At 38.6% G+C, this 23,208-nt stretch overlaps 1 protein-coding gene across 1 annotated transcript; it reads left to right on the plus strand.

Annotated features, from left to right (window-relative positions):
* The first annotated feature begins 60 nt into the window (after positions 1 to 60).
* LOC106091754 (uncharacterized) lies at positions 61 to 7,384 on the plus strand. Its single transcript, XM_013258398.2, has 4 exons — positions 61 to 178; positions 6,501 to 6,623; positions 6,698 to 7,039; positions 7,102 to 7,384. Exons 2-4 carry the CDS (start codon positions 6,567 to 6,569, stop codon positions 7,273 to 7,275), a joined length of 573 nt encoding a protein of 190 aa, XP_013113852.2. The 5' UTR covers positions 61 to 178; positions 6,501 to 6,566; the 3' UTR covers positions 7,276 to 7,384.
* The last annotated feature ends 15,824 nt before the right edge of the window (positions 7,385 to 23,208 follow it).

Consider the following 23,208-nt stretch of genomic DNA (forward strand, 5'->3'; position numbering starts at 1 on the left):
GAGTAAGAAAACAATTTGTCTTCTATTCAGCACAAAATAGTACAGCGTGTATTTGGATTTGTCAACTGTCGCAAAAAAAAAAAAATTAAAAAATGGTGATCTCATTCCAAATATTGTTGGCCGTTAAATAAAAACTTAAAGCATTGGCCGTTAAAATAATATTTTGTATAGAAAATTGGTAAGAAATTAATTTTTTTTCGGTTTTTGACGATTGGCAGCTAAATCAAACCTACTATACCATAACGCATTACTATAAATCGTGCATACACAGGAAGAAAAATTAATACCAAATGTGAAAATATCACTACCATGTGGTATTGAAATCGCTTATAAAAACATTGACATTGAATAAAGTAATACCGAAAGGTATTAATGACGTAAACCGAAAGGAAAATTTATACTGTATGGTATCAATGGTATTGATAGTAAAGCAATGTCGTATGGTATTTACAATGCTTAACATCATTCTACCATACGGTATTATTGTAGTATTCCTTTACTATCAATACTGTTGATATTAATTTTTCATTCGATGTACCGATAAAAAACATCAATAAAATAAAATAAAAAACTTTAACGCAAAATTTCGAGCAGCTATCTTTACTCATTTTAAAGGCTGAAGGACGGTCAGAGTCGACTTGAAAATGCCATAAGGAACATTTTCGAGCAGTTACAAACATAATGATGAAAATGATAAACCCCATCCTATTGAGGAGGGTTAAAGAGATAAGGACTCTATTCTGATGTGAGTGGAAGTCGTTTACACATGAAAATAGTAGATATAAACTACGGGAATTGCTACTTTGGCGAAAAAAGTAATTTTCAGTAGTTTCGTCTACTTAACAGTGGTTCTATGTACCTATCTTCCGTTTGGATTTTACGAACAAATTAACTCAGTATATATAAAAGGTGACGAAACTAATTTTTGGCTCAATGGGTACGTAAAAAAACATTATTGTCGATTTTGGAGTGAAGATTGACCAGAAGCATTGCAAGAGCTACCAACGCATCCAGAAAGTCACAGTTTTGAGCGGTTTAGGGGCTGGTGGCATCATTGGACCGTACTTCTTCCAAGATGATGCGTATCGTAACATAACAGTGAATGGTGGGCGCTTGCGTGAGATGATATCCAACTTTTTTTTTTGCCCAAAATGAAAGAGTTTGACTTGCATGACATATGGTTTCACAAGACGGTCCCACATGCCACACAGCACGCCTAACAATGGACTTATTGAGAAGCGAGTTCGGTGAACATTTGATTTCATGTTCGGGACCAGACAATTGGCCGCCTAGATCGGCGGGAAGGGTTGTTTTAATCATACAGGGAAATTTATTGTCTATTTTTTCTTGAATGAAGTATCAGTTTTATGTAGTTGACGAATTTTATACCTTAAGATAGGAACATATAACATATATTAGGAAATTTAATCACTTCTTTTTAGAGAAATCAACTATATTATGAGTAGATGTTAGTAAGATAACGCAATTTTTTATTAAAAGGCGTTTTCAATATAATTTATTACGTTTCTAACGATTAAAATCTATTTGGGGCGACTTTCCGACCAAATCCTATAATTTTTCAATCCATCCGACCAAATGCTGTAGAAAAAAGAGAAAACGGCAACACTGTTTTTCACTTTGATTTGTGAGATACGAGATTTTCATGCAATCGGTTGCTGCTTCTTGAACCTCATCACATACATCCATGTGTGTATATTGAAAATCAGCTGTTTATTGAACAAAGAGAGCACTGAACTTTTTATTTCACATGTTTTTCACAGGGGTTAATTTGTATTTTGTCAATGAATTTTACTCTCTTTTTTTCAATAGCACTCAAATGGGCAAATGTCAGCGCACTTCTAGGGAAAAACCCACTCAAGAGGTGAGTATATTTTTGGCAATTATATCGTAATATGGTCTTGGTTGTTTGAAAGGGCCATACGGCAATATAAAGTACTTTGGGTAAAAAATTTTTTATACTGTGCTCGGATTTCTTAGATGAAATTTAAGATGTATGTTCATATTTTCCTTGGGTGTTGATTTTTGGCCAAAGGACAATAGGAAAAGACATATGAAAATGTTGGGCTACTAATAAAGGGTGATTTTTTTGAGGTTAGGATTTTCATGCATTAGTATTTGACAGATCACGTGGGATTTCAGACATGGTGTCAAAGAGAAAGATGCTCAGAATGCTTTGACATTTCATCATGAATAGACTTACTAACGAGCAACGCTTGCAAATCATTGAATTTTATTACCAAAATCAGTGTTCGGTTCGAAATGTGTTCATTCACCGTAACGTTGCGTCCAACAGCATCTTTGAAAAAATACGGTCCAATGATTCCACCAGCGTACAAACCACACCAAACAGTGCATTTTTCGGGATGCATGGGCAGTTCTTGAACGGCTTCTGGTTGCTCTTCACTTCAAATGCGGCAATTTTGCTTATTTACGTAGCCATTCAACCAGAAATGAGCCTCATCGCTGAACAAAATTTGTCAAAATTTGAACACATTTCGAACCGAACACTGATTTTGGTAATAAAATTCAATGATTTGCAAGCGTTGCTCGTTAGTAAGTCTATTCATGATGAAATGTCAAAGCATACTGAGCATCTTTCTCTTTGACGCCATGTCTGAAATCCCACGTGATCTGTCAAATACTAATGCATGAAAATCCTAACCTCAAAAAAATCACCCTTTACAAGTGTAAGCATCCCATAGAATGGTCAACACTGGCAGTCTTCATTTTTATACTCTACGAAGAATCGTCAAGGGATGTCAGGGCAAGTTGATCATCTAAAGGGTGATTTTTTAGGAGCTAGGAAATTTTAAAAACTATATATACATAATTCAGAAAAATACATGAAATCTTTATTTGAATCGATAGTACGGTCGATATAATTTAATGTTTGAAGAATATTTCATGCAAATGTAGACCGTGACTGCGCCTCAAATGGTCCATCCGCTTAATCATTTTTGGGCATACTCTTTCCAACATTTTGGCCGGTATGTCACGAATTAATGCGCAAATTGAAGCATGGTTGTCTGTATAGACATGAGTTTTAACATAGCCCCACAAAAAAGTCTAAAGGCGGCAAATCGCACGATCTAGGCGGCCTATTGACCTTTCCCGAACGTGAAATAATATGTTCACCAACTCGCCTCTCAATAAGTCCATTCTTATGCGTGCTGTATGACATGTGGCACCGTCTTGTAGAAACCACATGTCATGGAAGTCAAGCAAACAAAAGCTGGATATCATCTCACGGTAGTTCTCACCTTTCACAGTTACGATTCGCATCATCTTTGAAGAAGTACGGTCCAAAGATGCCACCAGCCCATAAACCGCACCAAAACTGTGACTTTTTCTGGATGCATTGGTAGCTCTTGCAATGCTTCTGGTTTATCTTCACTCCAAAATCGAAAATTCTGCTTATTTACATACTGATTTAGCCAAAAATGAGCTTGGTGGCTCAATGGAATAACGCGCGATGAAATTTCTTAATAGAGCCCGCATTTTGATAATCAAATTCAATATTTTGCAAGCGTTGTTCGTTTGTAAGACGATTCATGGTTAATTTATAGACAAACTGAAGATGTTTGACAGTGAAATAAAACACAAAAAGTGCGAGAGCTATTTCAATCAGTGTTGTCAAAAAGATAATAGCTAAAAAATCACCCTTTACATGTGGACTATTTCTTTAGGACACAGAGTTTTTGTTTGGGAAATTGAACACTGATGGCGAACGATTGTTCACCACCGCCTAATCCTAAAAAAACATTTTTATTCCTTTTTTAAATCATTTTTGCAAAATTATTTTTTTTTTTAATTTCATTCTTCATTTTTTAAAATTAAAATAATAAATAAACTTCCTACTTGTAAAAACAAACATTATTAATTTAGTTAATATAGCTTCAATTCTCCGGTTACAGTTTATCGTATCGATATTCTTCTGGTTAAAGGAATTTGGTTTTCTGAATATATGCTTATTGTTTATCCTAACAATAAACTTTAATCGACTGATGGGTGCCGGTTAGTGACTTATCGTCCCGATAAATACAGCTGTGTTTTGTTTACCGATTGCTGCATTATATAACGGTGTGTTATACTTGTACTTATCCAGTAACAATTTGCAAAAAAAATTGCAAAAGTGTAAGAAACTTCTGCGGGTGAAAAAAAACATCCAACAGAAATTTGCAACCTCTTATTTACAAAACTCTCCAAATGGTTTTCCATCTCACACACTCTCTTACTAAAAACCGAACGACTTTCCGTACAAGTTTGTGTACATTTTTGAGTACGAGAACACTCTATTTGCTGATTGCCGCGTAATGTTGCCATATCTTCTACCGTATCTAATTACCTTAAAAGTGTACGAGAAACCCAAATTTGTTAACAGGAGGTTTATTCCCACGACAAACGAACTGCACCTATTCTACGAGAAACCCACCCTAAGTCGATTTAGCCCTGTCCGTCCGTCTAGCGAAAGCACGCTAACTTTCGAAGAAATATAGCCAGGCGTTTGAAAATTGGCACGGATTCTTCCTATAAGCGTAGGTTGGTTGGGATTGTAAATGGAACATCTCGATCTCGGATCTTGACTTCTTGAGACGCAATTCCCATCCGATTTGTCTCCAAATTTGCATGAGGAGTTTCGTAATGCCTTCCAATAATTGTGCTGAGTACGATCCAAATCGTTTCATAATCTGATATAGCTCCCATTTATACCGATTTTGGATCTTAATTTCTTGAGCCTCAAGAGGGCTCAATGTGTCTGAAATTTTGCATGAGCTGCTTCGTAATAACTTCCAATTACTGTACTAAGTATGGTCCGAATCGGTTCATAACCTGATACACCTCCCACATAAACCGATTTTGGATCTTAACTTTTAACCCCCTATAGGGCGTAATTCTTATTCGATTTGACTGAAAATTTGTACAACAATTTCTTTTATGGCCTTAAACAAACGTACGACGTATGGTCTGAATCGGTCCATAACCTGATATAGCTCCCATATAAACCGATCTCAGATCTTGACTCTTTGAGCTTCAGGCCCAATTATTATCCGATTTGTCTGAAATTATGCATGAGGTATTTCGTAATGACTTCCAATAACTGTGCTAAGTATGGTCCAAATCGGTCAATAATCTGGTATTGCTCCCAAATAAACCGATCTCTTGAGCCCCTAGAAGGCGCAATTTTTATTCGATTTGACTGAAATCGGTCAATAATCTGATATTGCTCCCAATAAACCGATCTCTTGAGCCCTTAGAGGGCGCAATTTTTATTCGATTTAACTGAAATTTTGTACATGGGGCCAAGGCTTCAAATCGAGAGATCGGTCTATATGGCAGCTATATCCAAATCTGGACCGATTTGGGCCAAATTGCAGATATATGTCGAGGGGCTTAACTTAACTCACTGTTCCAAATTTCGGCGACATCGGACAATAAATACTCAACACCTTAAATCGGGAGATCGGTCTATATGGCAGCTATATGCAAATTTTGATCGATCTAGGCCAAATTGCAGAAATATTTCGAGAGGCTAAACTTAACTTAACTCAAATTTCGGCGACATTGGACAATAAATGTACCTTTTATGGGCCCAAAACCTTAAATCGGGAGATCGGTCTTTATGGCAGATATATCCAAATCTGGACCGATCTGGGCCAAATTGAAAAAGGATGTCGAAGGGCCTAACACAACTCACTGACCGAAATCTTGGCAAAATCGGAAAATAAATGTAGCTTTTATGGGCCTAAGACCCTAAATCAGCGGATCGGTATATATGGCAGCTATATCCAAATCTGGACCGATTTGGTCTATATTGAAGAAGGATGTCGAAGGGCCTAACACAACTCACTGTTCTAAATTTCAGCAAAATCGGAAAGTAAATGTGGCTTTTATGGGCCTAAAACCCTAAATCGGCGGATCGGTCTATATGGGGGCTATATCAAGATATAGTCCGATATGGCCCATCTTCGAACTTAACCTGCTTATGGACAAAAAAAAGAATCTGTGCAAAGTATTCAGCTCAATATCTCTATTTTCAAAGACTGATAGACGGACGGACGGACATGGCTAGATCGTCATAGATTTTTACGCTGATCAAGAATATATATACTTTATGGGGTCGGACGTGGATATTTCGATGTGTTGCAAACGGAATGACAAAATGAATGCACCCCCATCCTTCGGTGGTGGGTATAAAAACATGCATCTTGATGTGAGCAGACCGTTTTAACGGATATCAGCATATTTCTCTGAGTGTACTAAGTGTAAAACACATTTCCTGTTAAACGAAATTTGCCATGTAAGAAATATTTCAATATTGCGTGAAATGATAGTCATTTTGTGATTGATTTTTAAAATAAAACTCAATTTTTAATTGAGACATCTCTTGATGCATGAAATTTAAAGATAACAAACACAAAACATAGCAATTAAAAACAGCTTAGTAAATATCTCTCACTTTAATATATCCAAACTTCCAGCCTTTTCAACTCTACTAACTAAAGATTCGTTGAGCGACTTACAATCCTTCAATAACTATCATTAAAATGTTGTGTAAACTTTTTGTTGCTCTATTGGCACTTTGTTTGTTAACTTTAACGCTGGTGAGTGAAATATTTATCTCCCGGTTCCAGATGTATGTAATTTATAATTTTTTTTTTCTATCTTTATTATATAGAGTGCCAATCGTCGTTATGACTTGAAACTGTATGGCTTCAACTGCAAGAATCTTACAAGTCGCATTTCGGTGCTTGAATGCAGTTCACGGAATTTAAAAACGCCAAATTACTATGCACTGCAAGGAAAAATCATGTTTGATCGCAAATTAAGCGAAAATTTTGAGATGCGAATATGGATATACATTCGACCATCCAAATCTAAGAATGGTGTGCAATTTTTAGATTTAAAATTTAAAACATGCGATATTCTGGAGAATGCTTTTCAAAATCCAATGCTTAGTAAACTATTTGCAGAATTTCGCAGAACCAGCAATATACCCCATACATGTCCCATCAATTCGGTAAGTCGGGAAGTTTTTTTTTTCAATAAAATGGGTATTTCCTTATTTCATTCCATTTTTAGAACTTTTTATACCGCATGGATAATTTTACGGTAAACGAAAAATATGCACCCACTTATGCACCGCTTTTAAACTTTACGTTTGGCTTAGATTTCTATGAGAAAACTACACTACTTTGGACTGCAAAAGTTACAGGTTCGCTTGTTCCCAAAACTTCGCAGGGAGGTAGCATATGAGAACATGTAAACAATGAAAAATTAAAATTTAACTAAAACTTATCTGTATATATGTATTATAGGCAATATCTTTTTTTCCTTGGTGTTTTAATAAAATTACATGAAACAAGTAAGAGCGTGCTAAGTTCGGCCGGGCCGAATCTTATATTCCCTCCATCATGGATCGAGCTTATCGAGTTCTTTGCGCGGTATCTCTTTTCAGGCAAACAAAGAATAATTAATAAAAACTGTTATGCTATTCGAGCCAAATCAAATTTCAATCCAATTCGAACCATAAATGAATTGAATGCTGAACATTGTAGAAGTCATTGTGTAATATTTCGGGTGCATTCAGATAAGAATGTAAGGACTCAAGAAGCAAAATCGAGCGATCGGTTTATATGGGAGCTGTATCATCGATCGATTCGATTCTGACCATATTGAGCACGCATGGGAGAAGCCATTGTACAAAATTTCTGCCAAATCGGATTAGAATTTCGCCCTCTAGAGGCTCAAGAAGTCAATATCCCAGATCGGTTTATATGGCAGCTATATTAGGTTATGAACCGATTTGCGCCATACCTAACACAGTTGTTGGAAATCATAACAAAACACATCATGCAAAATTTCAGCCAAATCGGATGAGAACTGCGCCCTCTAGCGGCTCAAGAACTCAAGATCCAAGATCGGTTTATATGGCAGCTATACCAGATTATGAATCGATATGAACCATACTTAGCACAGTTGTTGGAAGTGATACCAAAACAACACATGCAAAATTACAGCCAAATCGGATAAAAATAGCGCCCTCTAATAGCTAAAGAAGTCAAGACTCAAGATCGGTTTATATGGCAGCACCAGGTTATGGACCGATTTTAACCATACTTAGCACAGTTGTTGGAAGTGATACCAAAACACCAGGAGCAAAATTTCAAATCGAACGAGAATTGCGCCCTCTAGAAGCTCAAGAAGTCAAGACCCAAGATCGGTTTATATGGCAGCTATATCGAAACAAGGACCCATTTGGCCCATTTACAATCCCAAACGACCTACACTAATAAAAAGTATTCGTGCAAAATTTCAAACACCTAGCTTTACTCCTTCGAAAGTTAGCGTGCTTTCGACAGACAGACGGACGGACAGACGGGCGGACATGGCTAGATCGACTTAAAATGACATGACGATCGGGAATTTATGCTTTATGGGGTCTTAGACGCATATTTCGAGGTGTTACAAATGGAATGACGAAATTAGTATGCCCCATCCTCAAAAGTTAAAAAATTTGACCCAGTAGCCAACGCAATTTTTTCTACCTACTGATCTTAGATTTAAACCCTACACCACTACTGTGGTACAGGGTATTATAGCTTAGTGAATTTGTTTGTAATACCCAAAACGGAAGAGAGATAGACTGATTAATAAGTACATCGATCTAGGTTAGGTTAGGTTTAAGTGGCAGTCTGCCATCAGATTCACTTAGACGTTTTCGTCCATTGTAATACCACAGGAACTGAAGAAGGAAGATGCCTTCTAGTTCCACTCGTTGAACCATCCAGAACGCTTCAAAAAGCCCAATAACTTGGGAATGTTCACATCCGCTAAATCAGACAGTTTCTCAAAGTAATGAGAACCTAAAGTGGAACTCCTTCTGACTGCTAGTGCGGGACACACACACAAAAGGTGTTCTATAGTCTCTTCTTCTTCGATGTCCTCACAGCTTCTGCAAAAGTACATGGAACTATGAGAAGATAATGGAGATTGTTAACATGAATTAATGTATGAAAGGATTTAAATATCCAAGATGCTCGAACGTTGAGGAGAACCGTAAAGAATTTGGATCAAATAATACAGAAGTGGATTTCAAATTTTTAAAAGGGTACGGTAACTACCTTAAAGCCCAATAACTTGCGAATGTTCACATCGTCTAAATCAGACAGGTTCTCAAAGAAATGAGAACCTAAAGTGGAACTCCTTCTGACTGCTAGTGTGGGACACACACACAGAAGGTGTTCTATAGTCTCTCCTTCTTCGATGTTCTCACAGCTTCTGCAAAAGTGGTTACTGGCAACCTTCAGTCTGTCAGCAAGTTTTCCGATTAAACAGTGACCTGTCATGACGCGCACTGAAACGTCTGTTCTAGCCAATGACAGCAAAGCAGTAGACTTCTTCAAGTCTAGATTAGGCCTCATAGTTTTGGAATGCTCACAGCCCCCTCTTTGTGACCATCTATCATTCGTTGTCCTTCGGGCCTGGTCTTGAAAACTAAGCTTACATGTCGCTAGAGACATATTCACAGATTCCAGTATCCCTGGAATGTGTAGGGTAGTTCCTAGATTCGCAAGCTCGTCCGCTTTACAGCTTCCTGGAATATCTCTGTGGCCCGGCACTCAGAATAGATGAATTTTGAACTGTTGAGCCATCTCGTTGAGAGATCTGTCCACTCTATCAGACACAGCTTGTAATTCAACTTATAGGTTTCGTCCGATCATCTTAAAATTTAGCACAAGGATTTACTTGGGTCTAGAGACGAATCCTATTGAAATTAGAAGAAATCAGTTTAAATTTAGATATATCTCCCATATATAGTTCGTTCGATTTGGCCTAAAATTGCAATGACATCGTCATTTTTAAACCAACTCTCACGAAATTTAGCACGAAGGTTTTCTTATAAGTCTAAGTTTTCTATAAGTCGACATTATTGGAGAATTTCATAGAAATCGGTTCAGATTTAGATATAGCTCCCATATATAGTTCGTTCGATTTGGCCTAAAATTGCAATGATATCGTCATTTGTAAACCAATTCTCACGAAATTTTGTACGAAGGGGTTTCTTAAAAGTCTCGACATTATTGGAGAATTTCGTAGATATCGGCGCAGATTTAGATATAGCTCCCATGTATATGTTCGTCCGATTTGGACTAAAATTGCAATTATATCGTCATTTGTAAACCGATTCTCACCAAATGTTGCACAAAGGGTTCTCTTATAAGTCTCGACAATTTCATAGAAATCGGTTCAGATTTAAATATAGCTCTCATTTATATATTTTCGTCCGATTTTTAATAATACTCAATAATTAATTAATTTGTTTACAGATCTTCACAAAATTTGACACGAAAGTTTCTCTTATAACTCTACTGATGATTGATGAATTTCATAGAAATTGGCTCAGAATTAGATATAGCTCCCATGTATATGTTCCACCGATTTGGTCTAAAATTGCAGTTATATCGTCATTTCTAAATCGATTCTCATGAAATTTTGCACAAAGGGTTCTCTTATTAGTCTCGACATTATTACTGAATTTCACAGAAATCGGCCCAGATTTAAATATAGCTCCCATGTAAATATTCGTCCGATTTGGACTAGTATTGCAATAATTTGATGATTTGTTAGCCGATTCACACGAAAATTGTTACAAAGGATTCCCTTATAATTCCCGGTATTGCTATTGAATTCAATAGAAATCGGTTTAGATTTAGATCCAGCTCCCATACACATTGTTTCGTCCGATTTTGAATAATACTCAATAATATAGTAATTCATAGATCTTCACAAAATTTGGCACGAAGGTTTCTCTTATAACTCTCTGATGACTGATGAATTTCATAGAAATTTATTCAGTTTTAGATTTAGCTTCAACATATATGCATCTCCCGATTTTCACTTATAAGGCCTTTGCTAACCCATTTATCAATCGATCTTCTCAAAAAATCAAAATTAAGCAAATTTTAAATTCGACGAGTTAGCCTGCACATCCATTGTGGTGTAAAATGCAAATTTGACCATGAACACTCCATTAAGGAACAGGGGCAAACTTCTCACATATCAATCAATGCAGTCCGATTCAGGTTTAAGCTCAATTATAGCCGAGTCCGAACGGCGTGCCGCAGTGCGACACCTCTTTTGAGGAGTTTTTACATGGCATAGTACCTGACAAATGTCGCCAGCATTAGGAGCCGATAACCACCGCTGAAAATTTTCTGATGGTCTCGCCAGGATTCGAACCCACGCGTTCAGCGTCATATGCGGACATGCTTACCTTTGCGCAACGGTGGCCTCCAATGTGGAGTAGGGTATCAAAAGGTCGGCTTCGCCCGACTTTATCCCGTCCTTACATGTTTTCTATAAGTCTAGTATAATTATAAAAAATAAAAACATACAATAATTTTTTTTGTTCTTTATCTTTGGTTAAAATCTTTGAAATTAGGGATTTTTTTGTTTTTATTCGACTTGGGAACGTTTTATTTTTATACCCCACAAAGCATTTTCTGTCTTGGAAAGCTTCCTTCATTAACGGTGTATATATTCATGGTTGATGGTTATAAACCTCTCAAAATAGACGCTTAAGGCAATAACCTTTCCACCTTATTAGCAATGCCCTGAAATATCAGCGATTATACTGGGCAAATATTAAAAAAACAAATTTTCCCTTAATCTGAATCATCAGTGTCTCCACGGCCTGCTTTGAGGTAAACAAAAGGTCAAAGAATTGACTAAGAATAACAATGTGAAATAATTACAAAAAATTCAAAGTAAGGGTGAAGATATTGGTAATGAAAATGGATCATATCGTCTTATGCTGGTACCTCACATTTTTGAACTGATTTGCACGTAATCTCGCATTTTGGGTTTTCAGTAGGTACAAAACTTTCTTATAACAAATTTTCAACAACGGTCGACTTTAAGGGATTTTGTAGCTACTAGCGACGAAGATATTGAATTGTGAAGGGCCATATTCCCGGGCACTTAAGACAATGAATAAGGATCTGGACAACATAATCGAGGCGGATGACATACTTTGTCAGGGAGTCTTTTTTCAGGTCATTGAATGGGGGGTTAATGTTCATGGGAAACCAATGAAAATGGTCGAAAAGGTCGAGTTACTAAATTCACTATCGAAGTGACTTATGAGCAAATGTTGAAGTTATTCTCAAGAATGATGCTCAGAATTCATCAAGGAAGAATAATGGAATTGGATTGCTAAAACCAGATGTTATGGGCTCGATGTTGCAGTGGTTGAAATCGTGTTGCGTGTATTGAAGAGTAGCGGGGCAATGGAATTCACGACTATGTCTCGATTAAAATGGATAGAGGATTTGGAAACATCTGACTGTGAACATTAACCACTACCTTTGTTTGGAATTATCCCAAGACATGGAAGTCATCGTAGGCCGTTCCCGGTGAGAGCAGGAAAGAACCCCATAAGTCCGATAAGTTTCAGATACTATCAATCTTGAAAAGATCAGTTCTAAGTCCTGAAGGATTTCCAAGCCTTGATTGCATCCATTCGGAAGATATTGTTCGACTTACGACTCCTATAAACGCACCTTAGCAGTCAACCTTGATTTTAAAAAAGGATTTTGATAGTGATGGTATTCCCCACTATGTTTTGAGAAAGATGGAATGGAGACATTTAACTGTGGTCTTTAACCAATGATTTGTTTTAGAATATAACTCCAGGACAAAGAAAATGGAAAAGCACTCCACACAACTCTCAATAAGTTCTAGATTTTTCTTACTATTTTCGATCGTAGATAAGCGTTGTTGGAAATTTTCACTCTCAAAAGGATCAATGAATATATTGAGTAGGCAGATATTTGGAAGATGGTATCAAGAGAGTCATTTCGGTGGCGGTCACAAGGAACATTAGGTTTGGCTTGAACGTAGCCTTACAATAGAGCTGGGTCCTGCTTTTTAGAAGGCCAACGATATCTTAGGGCTAGAAGACATATTTATGAAGATTCAGACCTATGGTCTTAGGAGCCTAGAAATCCATATAGCTAAGGGAAGATCTTTAATAGTTACCATAAAGATTAGTACTAATCCGCGAATGATGATTGCCGGAGCGCAATTGGGCTGCGTCCTCTATTGCCAATTTTTGGCGGACATACAAAAAATGGTTTGAAGAACAGAAAGTTGCAAAGGATACGCCAAAGGGGGCAATTTATCGCCAACCCTTTGAGTGATTAACATAAATAACCTAATATCAGTGCTGACCGAGAAGGGATTGTCTGCTATGCAGACGATGTTATGGTAAGTCCTAGGGGTCCCAATTTTAACCCAAAGAGAGTGAAATCTGCAGCACCACGTTTCTTCAACAGAACGTTATTGATACATGGCAAGATCAACTACTTAGGAGTGATCTTGGACGAGAAACTGAATTGGAAGTGTCACATTCAGCAGCGTATCGAGAAGGCTCACAGATGTTGGGCACTATGTAGATGTGTAGATGGTGCGAAAACTTAAAATGGGGCCTGAATCCAATCCAAGGATTGTCCACTGACTCTACAGAAGCGTGGCTAAGTCAATGCATACTTACGTCTGAATAAGTGTGAGGCAGCCGCTGCGGCTATGAGACTTAACGCGATGGGGGAATGTATTCAGGATGGGAGCAGCTCATACCATCGCGGTAAAATCGAAAAAAAGGAAACTTGGAAGGGAAGAGGTTTCTGTTCGGATACCTGAGATGAACCTTGAAGTCGAGCGCGAGGCACTGCTGCCTTCGGCACAGTTATGTATTGACGGAACCCTAGTATTGCCATCTGGAAGATCATTTTACAAGGCTAGAGAACAGAGTGGGCCTGGGGGGTTTACATTGAGAACCCAGGGACTGAGATCTGTTTTATACCGCCTGACCATAATACGGTCCTGCAGGCGGAGATCCGGGCGATCACGGAATGCGTGAAGTGGTGTGGTGTTAACGCGAGGACGTCGAGTGTGAACAGATTTATGGGCAGTAAGGTCCGAAGTCTTTCGGTTAGACGCAGCACGAGCATGTAACACTGGGGATAAGCGAAAGGGTCGGTAAGACGACGAAAATCCTATGTGGATATCCGGATCATGAGAAGACGAGACTATTTCTGAAAGGAAGTAGGAAGGAGGTCAGTGTGGCTTTCGGTATCCTGAAGAGATATATAGGACTATAAGCTTACTTAAGGAAAATAGGTGTGGCAAGTGATAAAATGTATAAGGCATGCGCGGAAGTTGATAAGACATTGGAGCATTTAAAATGTCGATTCGGGGCAGCGACACTTTGGTGGGGAAACACTACCAGACATAAACCAATTATTGGCGTGATATGAAAACAATTGGGGATTCTTTAAGTATGGGTTGCCCAAAAAGTAATTGCGGATTTTTTAAAAGAAAGTAAATGCATTTTTAATAAAACTTAGAATGAACTTTAATCGAATATACTTTTTTACACTTTTTTTCTAAAGCAAGATTAAAGTAACAGCTGATAACTGACAGAAGAAAGAATGCAATTACAGAGTCACAAGCTGTGAAAAAATTTATCAACGCCGACTATATGAAAAATCCGCAATTACTTTTTGGGCAACCCAATAGAACGGAATTCCTGACATAGATTTGCTTTTTCGTGGTTACTTTTTATACCCACCATCATAGGATGGGAGTATATTAATCTAGTAATTCCCTTTGTGCAAATGCAAATTTTGCCCATGAACAGGGAAAGAACAGGGAAAACTTTTCACATATCAATGACTGCAGTCCGATTCAAGTTTAAGCTCAATGATAAGGGGCCTCCTTTTAATAGCGGAGTCCGGAAGGCGTGCCGCAGTGCGACACCTCTTTGGAAAGAAGTTTTACATGGCATAGTAACTCACGAATGTTGCCAGCATGAGGAGGGGAAAGCCACCGCTGAAAATTTTTTCTGATGGTCTCGCCAGAATTCAAAACCAGGCGTTTAGCGTCATAGGCGAACATGCTAACCTCTGGGCTACGGTGGCCTTCAATTCCGTTTGTAACACCTCGAAATATTCGTGTAAGACCCCATAAAGTTGATGTAGCCATGTCTGCCGTCCGTCTGTCGAAATCACGATAGAAGTCGAACGCGTAAAGCTAGCCGCTTGAAATTTTGCACATATACTTAGTATTGATGTAGGTTATTGGGGATTGCAAATGGGCCATATCGGTTCATATCCTGGAAGCCTTAATTTTTGTCCTATTTGGCTAAAATTTTGCACATACTGTTCTGTTATGACTTACAACAACTGTGACAAGTGCGGCAAAAGTCGGTTTATAACCTGATATAGCTCCCATATAAACCGATCTCTCGATTTGACTTCTTGAGCCCCTGGAAGCCGCAATTTTTGTCCAATTTGGCTAAAATTTTGCATGTGGTGTTCTGTTATGACTTACAACAACTGTGTTTAGTACGGTTCAAATTGGTGAAGAACCTGATATAGCTCCCATATAAACTGGTCTCCCGATTTGACTTCTTGAGCCCCTGTTTTTAGTACGGTCCAAATTGGTGAGGAACCTGATATAGCTCCCATATAAACTGATCTCCCGATTTGCCTTCTTGAACCCGTTGAAGGCGCAATTTTTGTCCGATTAGGCTAAAATTTTGCATGCGTCGTTCTTTTATGACTTACAACAACAGTGTTTAGTACGGTCCAAATCGGTGAAGAACCTGATATAGCTCCCATATAAACTAACCTCCCGATTTGACTTCTTGAGCCCCTGGAAGCCGCAATTTTTGTCCGATTTGGCTGAAATTTTGCATGCGGTGTTCTTTTATGACTTACAACAGCTGTTTTTAGTACGGTCCAAATCGGTCTATAGCCTGATATAGCTCCAATATAAACTAATCTCCCGATTTGACTTCTTGAGCCCCTGGAAGCCGCAATTTTTGTCCAATTTGGCTGAAATTTCGCATGTGGTGTTCTTTAATGACTTTCAACAACTGTGTTTAGTACGGTTCAAATCGGTGAAGATCCTGATATAGCTCCCATATAAACTGATCTCCCGATTTGACTTATTGAGCCCCTGGAAGCCGCAATTTTTGTTCAATTTGGCTGAAATTTTGCACATACTGTTCTGTTATGACTTTCAACAGCTGTGCCAAGTGCAGTCCAAATCGGTCTATAACCTGATATAGCTTCAATATAAACCGATCTCCCGATTTGACTTCTTGAGCCCCTGGAAGCCTCAATTTTTGTCCGATTTGGCTGAAATTTTGCATGCGGTGTTCTTTTATGACTTACAACAACTGTTTTTAGTACGGTCCAAATCGGTGAAGAACCTGATATAGCTCCCATATAAACTGATCTCCCGATTTGACTTCTTGAGCCCCTGGAAGCCTCAATTTTTGTCCGATTTGGCTGAAATTTTGCATGCGGTGTTCTTTTATGACTTACAACAACTGTTTTTAGTACGGTCCAAATCGGTGAAGAACCTGATATAGCTCCCATATAAACCGATCTCCCGATTTGACTTCTTGAGCCCCTTGAAGGCGCAATTTTTGTCCGATTAGGCTCAAATTTCGCATGCGTTGTTCTTTTATGACTTACAACAACAGTGTTTAGTACGGTCCAAATCGGTCTATAACCTGATATAGCTCCCATATAAACTAATCTCCCGATTTGACTTCTTGAGCCCCTGGAAGCCGCAATTTTTATACGATTTGGCTGAAATTTAGCATGTAGTGTTTTGTTACTACTTCCAACAACTTCGCCAAGTACGGTCTAAATCTGTCTATAACCTGATATAGCTCCCATATAAATTGATCTTCCGATTTGACTTCTTGAACCCCTTGAAGCCGCAATTTTTATCCGATTTGGCTGAAATTTAGCTTGTAGTGATAAGTTACTACCTCCAACAACTGTGCCAAGTACGATCTAAATCTGTCTATAACCTGATATAGCTGCCATATAAACCGATCTCCCTATTTGACTTCTTGAGTCCTCACAAGACACAATTTTTGCACATTCGTTCTGTTATGACTTCCAACAACAACCAAGTATGGTCCATAAAACCATAAAATTATGCCCTTCAACTAAACTTATTTTGTATAAAATTTTAGCAGAATCCATGGAATCCATCCATAGCACGCTTTTTGTTGTTTTCAATAACATTTTTAATTATTATTGCTTTTAATACTATAAAATTTTATCACAATCGGACAATGCCATCAGCGGGGCCAGGCATTAATGGGTTAAATTTACTCTAAAATGTTAGTTTGCCACAAACTTCTAATTATTGCTTGAGTGTAAGGGATGGCAAATTTCCTTAAAGTCCTCTTCTCAGCTTGTCATAGTCATTGAATTCTTGGCAAAATGCCATTTGATAATTGTATATGTTGTAAACACTTTAATTTAAGTAATAAATCAAAACTATTGACGTCACAGCAGCTACGTGGCTGTGAATTTCCTATGATAAATGTAGGGAGGGGAAACAACAAAAATTGTTATCTATTTTTTAAAGAAATTTACACTTAGGCTGGCAAACAAAGAAGACAAATATTTTTTGCACCGAATTCTTATCACGCGATATCGCCTTCATCTATTTTTCTCAATTTCTTTGTTGTCAAATGTCATTTTGTCAGCTCCAGCAGCGATATCGCCACTGAGGTATGTTAGAGCTTGTCAATACTTCAGTTATTGAAAATAGAAATTGAAGTACTTTCGGGGTATTTTTAGAATCCTCCTAACTGGTTTTTAATATCGAGCTATTTTTATAGCTATATGGGCTATGTTGTTCTTGTAAACGAGTAGAAATTTCCGCAGATTAGAATCGAAGCATCAATCAAATTAACCAAATGATTTGATTGATTGATAGTTCGATTGGAATCATGTGAAATGTGTACTGGTTTAAATTTTTTTCCACACATTCCTTTTTTTTGAAGTGCCAATAATATAAAGCAATTAGGCAGGGTTGTGTGTTTGCAATGGAAACATTTGCAATTTATGTTTTTTTTTTTTTTTTTTTGGTTTGTTTACCAATTTTCAATTGTATAATTTTTTAAAGTGACAAACGGTGATTGATATGAGTTAATGTTTGTATGCATGCTGATGATGATTCATTGAAATTTAAAGCAACCAGTTGATAATGGGCCGTGAAAATCATATTCTGTAGACGTGTTATTCTTGTGGGTTTAATAGGGTGGGATATGTTAAGAATGTTTGTAAAGAAAAGAGAAAAAATGTTAAACAAATTAGAAGCAAGCCACCGTAGCGCAGAGGTTAGCATGTCCGCCTATGATGCTGAACGTCTGAATTCGAATCCTGGTGAGACCATCAGAAAGAAATTTTCAGCGGTGGTTTTCCCCTCCTAATGCTGGCAACATTTGTGAGGTACTATGCCATGTAAAACTTCTCTCCAAAGAGGTGTCGCAATGCGGCACGCGGTTCGGACTCGGCTATAAAAAGGAGGCCCCTTATCATTGAGCTTAAACTTGAATCGGACTGCAGTCATTGATATGTGAGAAGTTTGTCCCTGATCCTTAGTGGAATGTTCATTGGCAAAATTTGCATTTGCAATTTTACAGTTTCGGCTTAACTGAATTCGTTACACGCAAGACTAATCAGACTTGGAAGTGGAACCACCAGTGCCGGACACGGGTGTTCTATAGTCTCTTCTTCCTTGATGTCCCTACAGCTTCTGCAAAAGTCGTTGCTGGCAACCTTCAGCAACGACTTGCCTACAGTAGAACCTCTCTCCTTGAGTGGAGAGAATGTTCCATTTACAGAAAGCGCAAAATACCTGGGTGTTTTGCTGGACAGGAAATTGAACTTCAAATCCAACATTTAGGAAAGGGCAAGAAAGCCAACTCTTGCCTTATACATCTGCAAGAGAGCCATTGGCAAAAGTTGGGGATTTAGACCGCTTGCCATGCATTGGGTATATACTGAAGTTGTCAGACCTATTATGCTATATGGTGTTGTGGTGGACGGCGCTTCAAAAGTCCAACTACTGCTCGATACTTAACCGGATCCAAAGAATGGCTTGTTTGTGCATCACAGCCGCACTGAGGACGACACCATCTGATGCACTGAATTTAATGCTATACCTTATGCCTCTGGACATTATGACTACCCAAATTGCAGCGACCACTGCCGTGAGGTTAAGGGAACTTTCGCATTGGTCATGTGGCGGCTAAGGACACTGTGTTATACTTGATACAATATCCGATGTTCCAGGCAGAGTGGATTAACCCTACCTAAGCCGCTTTTTGTTAAAATTTAATGTACCACTATTCCTGATAGAACCGACTGGAACTACGATATCCCTGGTAACAGAAGTTACATAGACTTCTATACGGAGGGTTTCAACTAAACAACCAGGTGGGCCTTGGGGTGTACTCTAAAGATCTAGAACTGGTCATATCGAAGAGGTTACCCGACCCGACTGCAGTGTGTATCCAGTAGAGAACCTTGCAATTAAGGAAGTGGTGGAATGGCTAAGATATAACGTCATTACGATGATTGGCATAAATATCTTTTCAAACAGCCAGGCAGCCATTAAATCCCTGGAGAACGTATTTCTAAACACAAAAACCGCCCCCGACTGTCATAGGTCTCTCAACGAGATGGCTGAACAGTTCAAAATTTACCTGTTCTGGGTGCCGTGCCATAGAGATATCCCAAAGAATTCTAAAGCAGACGAGCTTGCGAGACTAGGACACACTCCAGGGACACTGGAATCTGTGGGTATGCCTATAGCGTCATGTAAGGCCCAAAGGGCAACGAATGATAGATGGTGACAAAGAGAGGGCTGTAAACATTCCAAAACTATGTGGCCTCATCTAGACTTGAAGAGGTCTACTGCTTTGCTGTCATTGGCTAACACAGACGTCTCAGTCATTGGGTCCATCATGACAGGTCACTGTCGAATCGGAAAACATGCTGACAGACTAAAGGTTTTTTACGTCCTAGTTTATGTACAATTTTTTTAAAAATCGGTCTGGATTTCGATATAGCTTCCATATATATCTTTCATCTGATATGGGCTTTTAAGGCTGTAGAAGCCATAAATTTGGTCCGATCTTTACAAAATTTGGCATGAAATGCTTTATTTGAGGTTTTCATATGAGTGGGAAATTTCATAAAAATCGATTAAGATTTAGATATACCTCCCATATATACCTTTCATCCGATTTGGACTCTTAGGGCTGTAGAAGCCACCGCTTATTACAAAAGTTAGTATGTGATGGTTGATGTAACGTCCCAATACGTGTGCAAAATTTCCTTAAAATCGGTTAAATTTTAGATATAGCTCCCACATATATCTTTCATCCGATATGGCCTTTTAAGGCTGTGGTTCTATTCAATATTTCAATAGGTATGCCCCGCCGACTTTTGCCTTTCCTCACGGGTTTTTAACTGCCATAATTTCGCTCCACTCTTATGTTGTCTTAAACGACAGAGAACATGAGAGCCCTTAAAGAATTTTTTTGAAAATTGAGTAGCACAAGAAATAAATAAAATTTTATCGCTTATTTAGCGGTGTTGAAAGAGAAAGGCGAAAAACGGAAATGAAGACGCAATCGAACAAAATAATATTTGCTTATATTATAAATTCATTTAAGCACTATTCAAATAGCAAATATTTTGCTAGATCATATTTGTCTTCTGGAAAAGTTCTAATTATTGGCAAATAAGACAATTGAAATTCTTTAGATAAAATAAAGAGTTTTTTAAATTCATGTGAATTATGATAGCAGAGCAAATATTTTGCAAACGGTGCGGAATTTACATATGGCTAAGAAAATGTAGTGCAAATTTAAGAATTAATCGTGTACACAAGATTAATAAGATAAGAAAAAAATTATTAAAAAAAAAAAAATATTTGGAAACAAGAAAAAACTTGCTAAGTTCGACCAGGTCAATTCTTGGAAACCCACCACTATGGATTCTGCAAAAAATTTACACAAATGAAGGGCAAAAGTGTACTTTATATACAAAATTTGTGCTAAATCAGTCAAAAGAGAAGATATTTCTGCCAATCGTCGTTATGACATTATATCTTATCCACTAATTCCTTAATTGCAAGAGGATCTCTGCTTGATACACACTGAAGTGGTCGGGAACCTTTTCGATATGACCAATTTGAAACCATTCATATAGAAGTTTATGTAACTTCTATTACCAGGGATATCGTAGTTCCATTCAGTTCTATCAGGAATAGTGGTACAGTACACGACTAGTTCGTGAAAGGCTGTTTCATTGGATTTGCTTTAACCCTAAGCATGCTGCTGCCGCGACAGGCGACCTCCAAGAATTTTTGCCCTAAAATATGTTTCTCTTAACCTCTCAAGAGTCTTCAGCATAAAGGATGACATATTAACAGGACTTTTCGCCTTCATGTGGTAAGGTTTCCTGCTTTCGGAATTAAAATGACCTTCGTGTCCCTCCATTCCACATGATGATACAAACAGAGTATATCTCCCTAAGCCAAGGAACACAGCTTGTAATTCAACCGGTAACACATCATCAAGAACTGGCGACTTAAAGCAGTCGAAACTTCTTATCGCCTAAAGGATTTTCGCCTACTACACAATTTCCCTTACAACCTCCGACGAATGCATACCAGTGACAACCTCTTGTGGCGCCACGTTATCCGTTGGAGAATTTTCCGGGTAATGTGTATCAACGAGTAGTTCTAGTGTGTTCTCAGTAGACATTGTCCATACATTCTTTGACTTCTGAATATACCCCACCGCAGATGTATCCCCCACGGAGCTGCAGAATTCCACCCAGGATTTGTCCTGAGCCTTTCTCAACTCGCCCTTATATTTTCTTAGCTCATCCTTATAGATGCCCCAATCGTTTGGTGCTCTTGTGACTTTCGCCCTGTTGAAGAGTTTTGTGCAGTCCTTCCTAAGACCAACCAGCTCTAGTGTACGTGTACACCATGGTGCTCGTTGTTTGCCCCTTGGCTAGGCACTGGGACTTGCTGACACAGGCGAGTCATTCATTCAAGGCCTCCGTGATCCGCTTGACCATTATGTCTATATCCTCCGCAGTTTCCACTTCCTTTTCTGCTCTAGAAGGGATAGACGTGCACAATTAGTGTCGAAATTTATGCCAATCCGCCTTTCTTCCGTTTAGCCAGGGGACCACTTTTTCTCCAAGGCTGAAACTAATATAACGATGATTAGAGAAGCTGTGTTCATCCAACACTTCCTAGTCGCATATTTTTGCGCTTATGACTTCCCATACAAAGGTAATATCTACTACCTCCTGCATGTTCCTGGTAATAAAGGTCGGTTTATCTCCTTTATTACAAATCGCAAGATTGCAACTTATAATACAATATTATATTTAATAAGCAGCTCACCCCTTTCGTTGACATCCAAACTTCCCCATATCTGGTGATGTGCTTAGCATCACTTCCTACAATGAGGCTCTTCTTCCGCACAGAAGCGGTTTCAACCAGTGACTTAAGGTTTGAAGGCGGCATCTCTGAATCGTGTGCCATATATAGAGAAGCCAGCCAGTAATGAGACTTGCTTATTTTAAGGCTGGCTAATACTTAATCTTCAGTGCTTAGCGACGGAAGAAGAAAAACATTTAGACTAGCCTTTGCAAGCATACAGGCTGTGTCTCCCATTTCTCGTACCTACCTGTGTCTTCCCATTCCTCGTACTTGAGTACGTTTATATCCGGAATTCTTAGTCCACGTACCATTCCTCCACACACCCATGATTCCTGGATAAAAACCACATCAAATCCCCCAGCCATCAGGAGGACCTTTAGTGCCGCCGAAGCGGCCTTACAATGGTGGAGATTTATCTGTGGAAACCGGACCATGGTCAGAATTCAGAACTTCCATCACTGTTGTGTTAGCCTCGTCTTCTAACTCCACCAGGAGTTCATCCTCACAAGATTCTTTACAACTTGTCATGATGAGCTTCCGTACACATCCAGGGGCAGGTGAGAAAGTTGTGAAACCACTCTTCCTCAGGACACTGGGCACTTCCGGTGTGGATGATTTCTCCTTAGATTCTTCACTAACTGCTGCTGTCGAAGTACTTTCTGAGTTCCGTGTCCAGTCCAACTTTGTCGGGTCCCACCATACAGGGTTTGTCGGGTCCCGTTTCGATGCCATCCCCTCCTGTCTCGATTGTGGCAGGGGATTTTCAGTCTCCCGCAATCCGCCAGACTTTATCGATGTGGTCGATAGTTCCTCAGACAAGCCTCAGCCTCATTC

This window comes from Stomoxys calcitrans, chromosome 5, assembly GCF_963082655.1.
Source record: "Stomoxys calcitrans chromosome 5, idStoCalc2.1, whole genome shotgun sequence".
NCBI lineage: Eukaryota > Metazoa > Arthropoda > Insecta > Diptera > Muscidae > Stomoxys > Stomoxys calcitrans.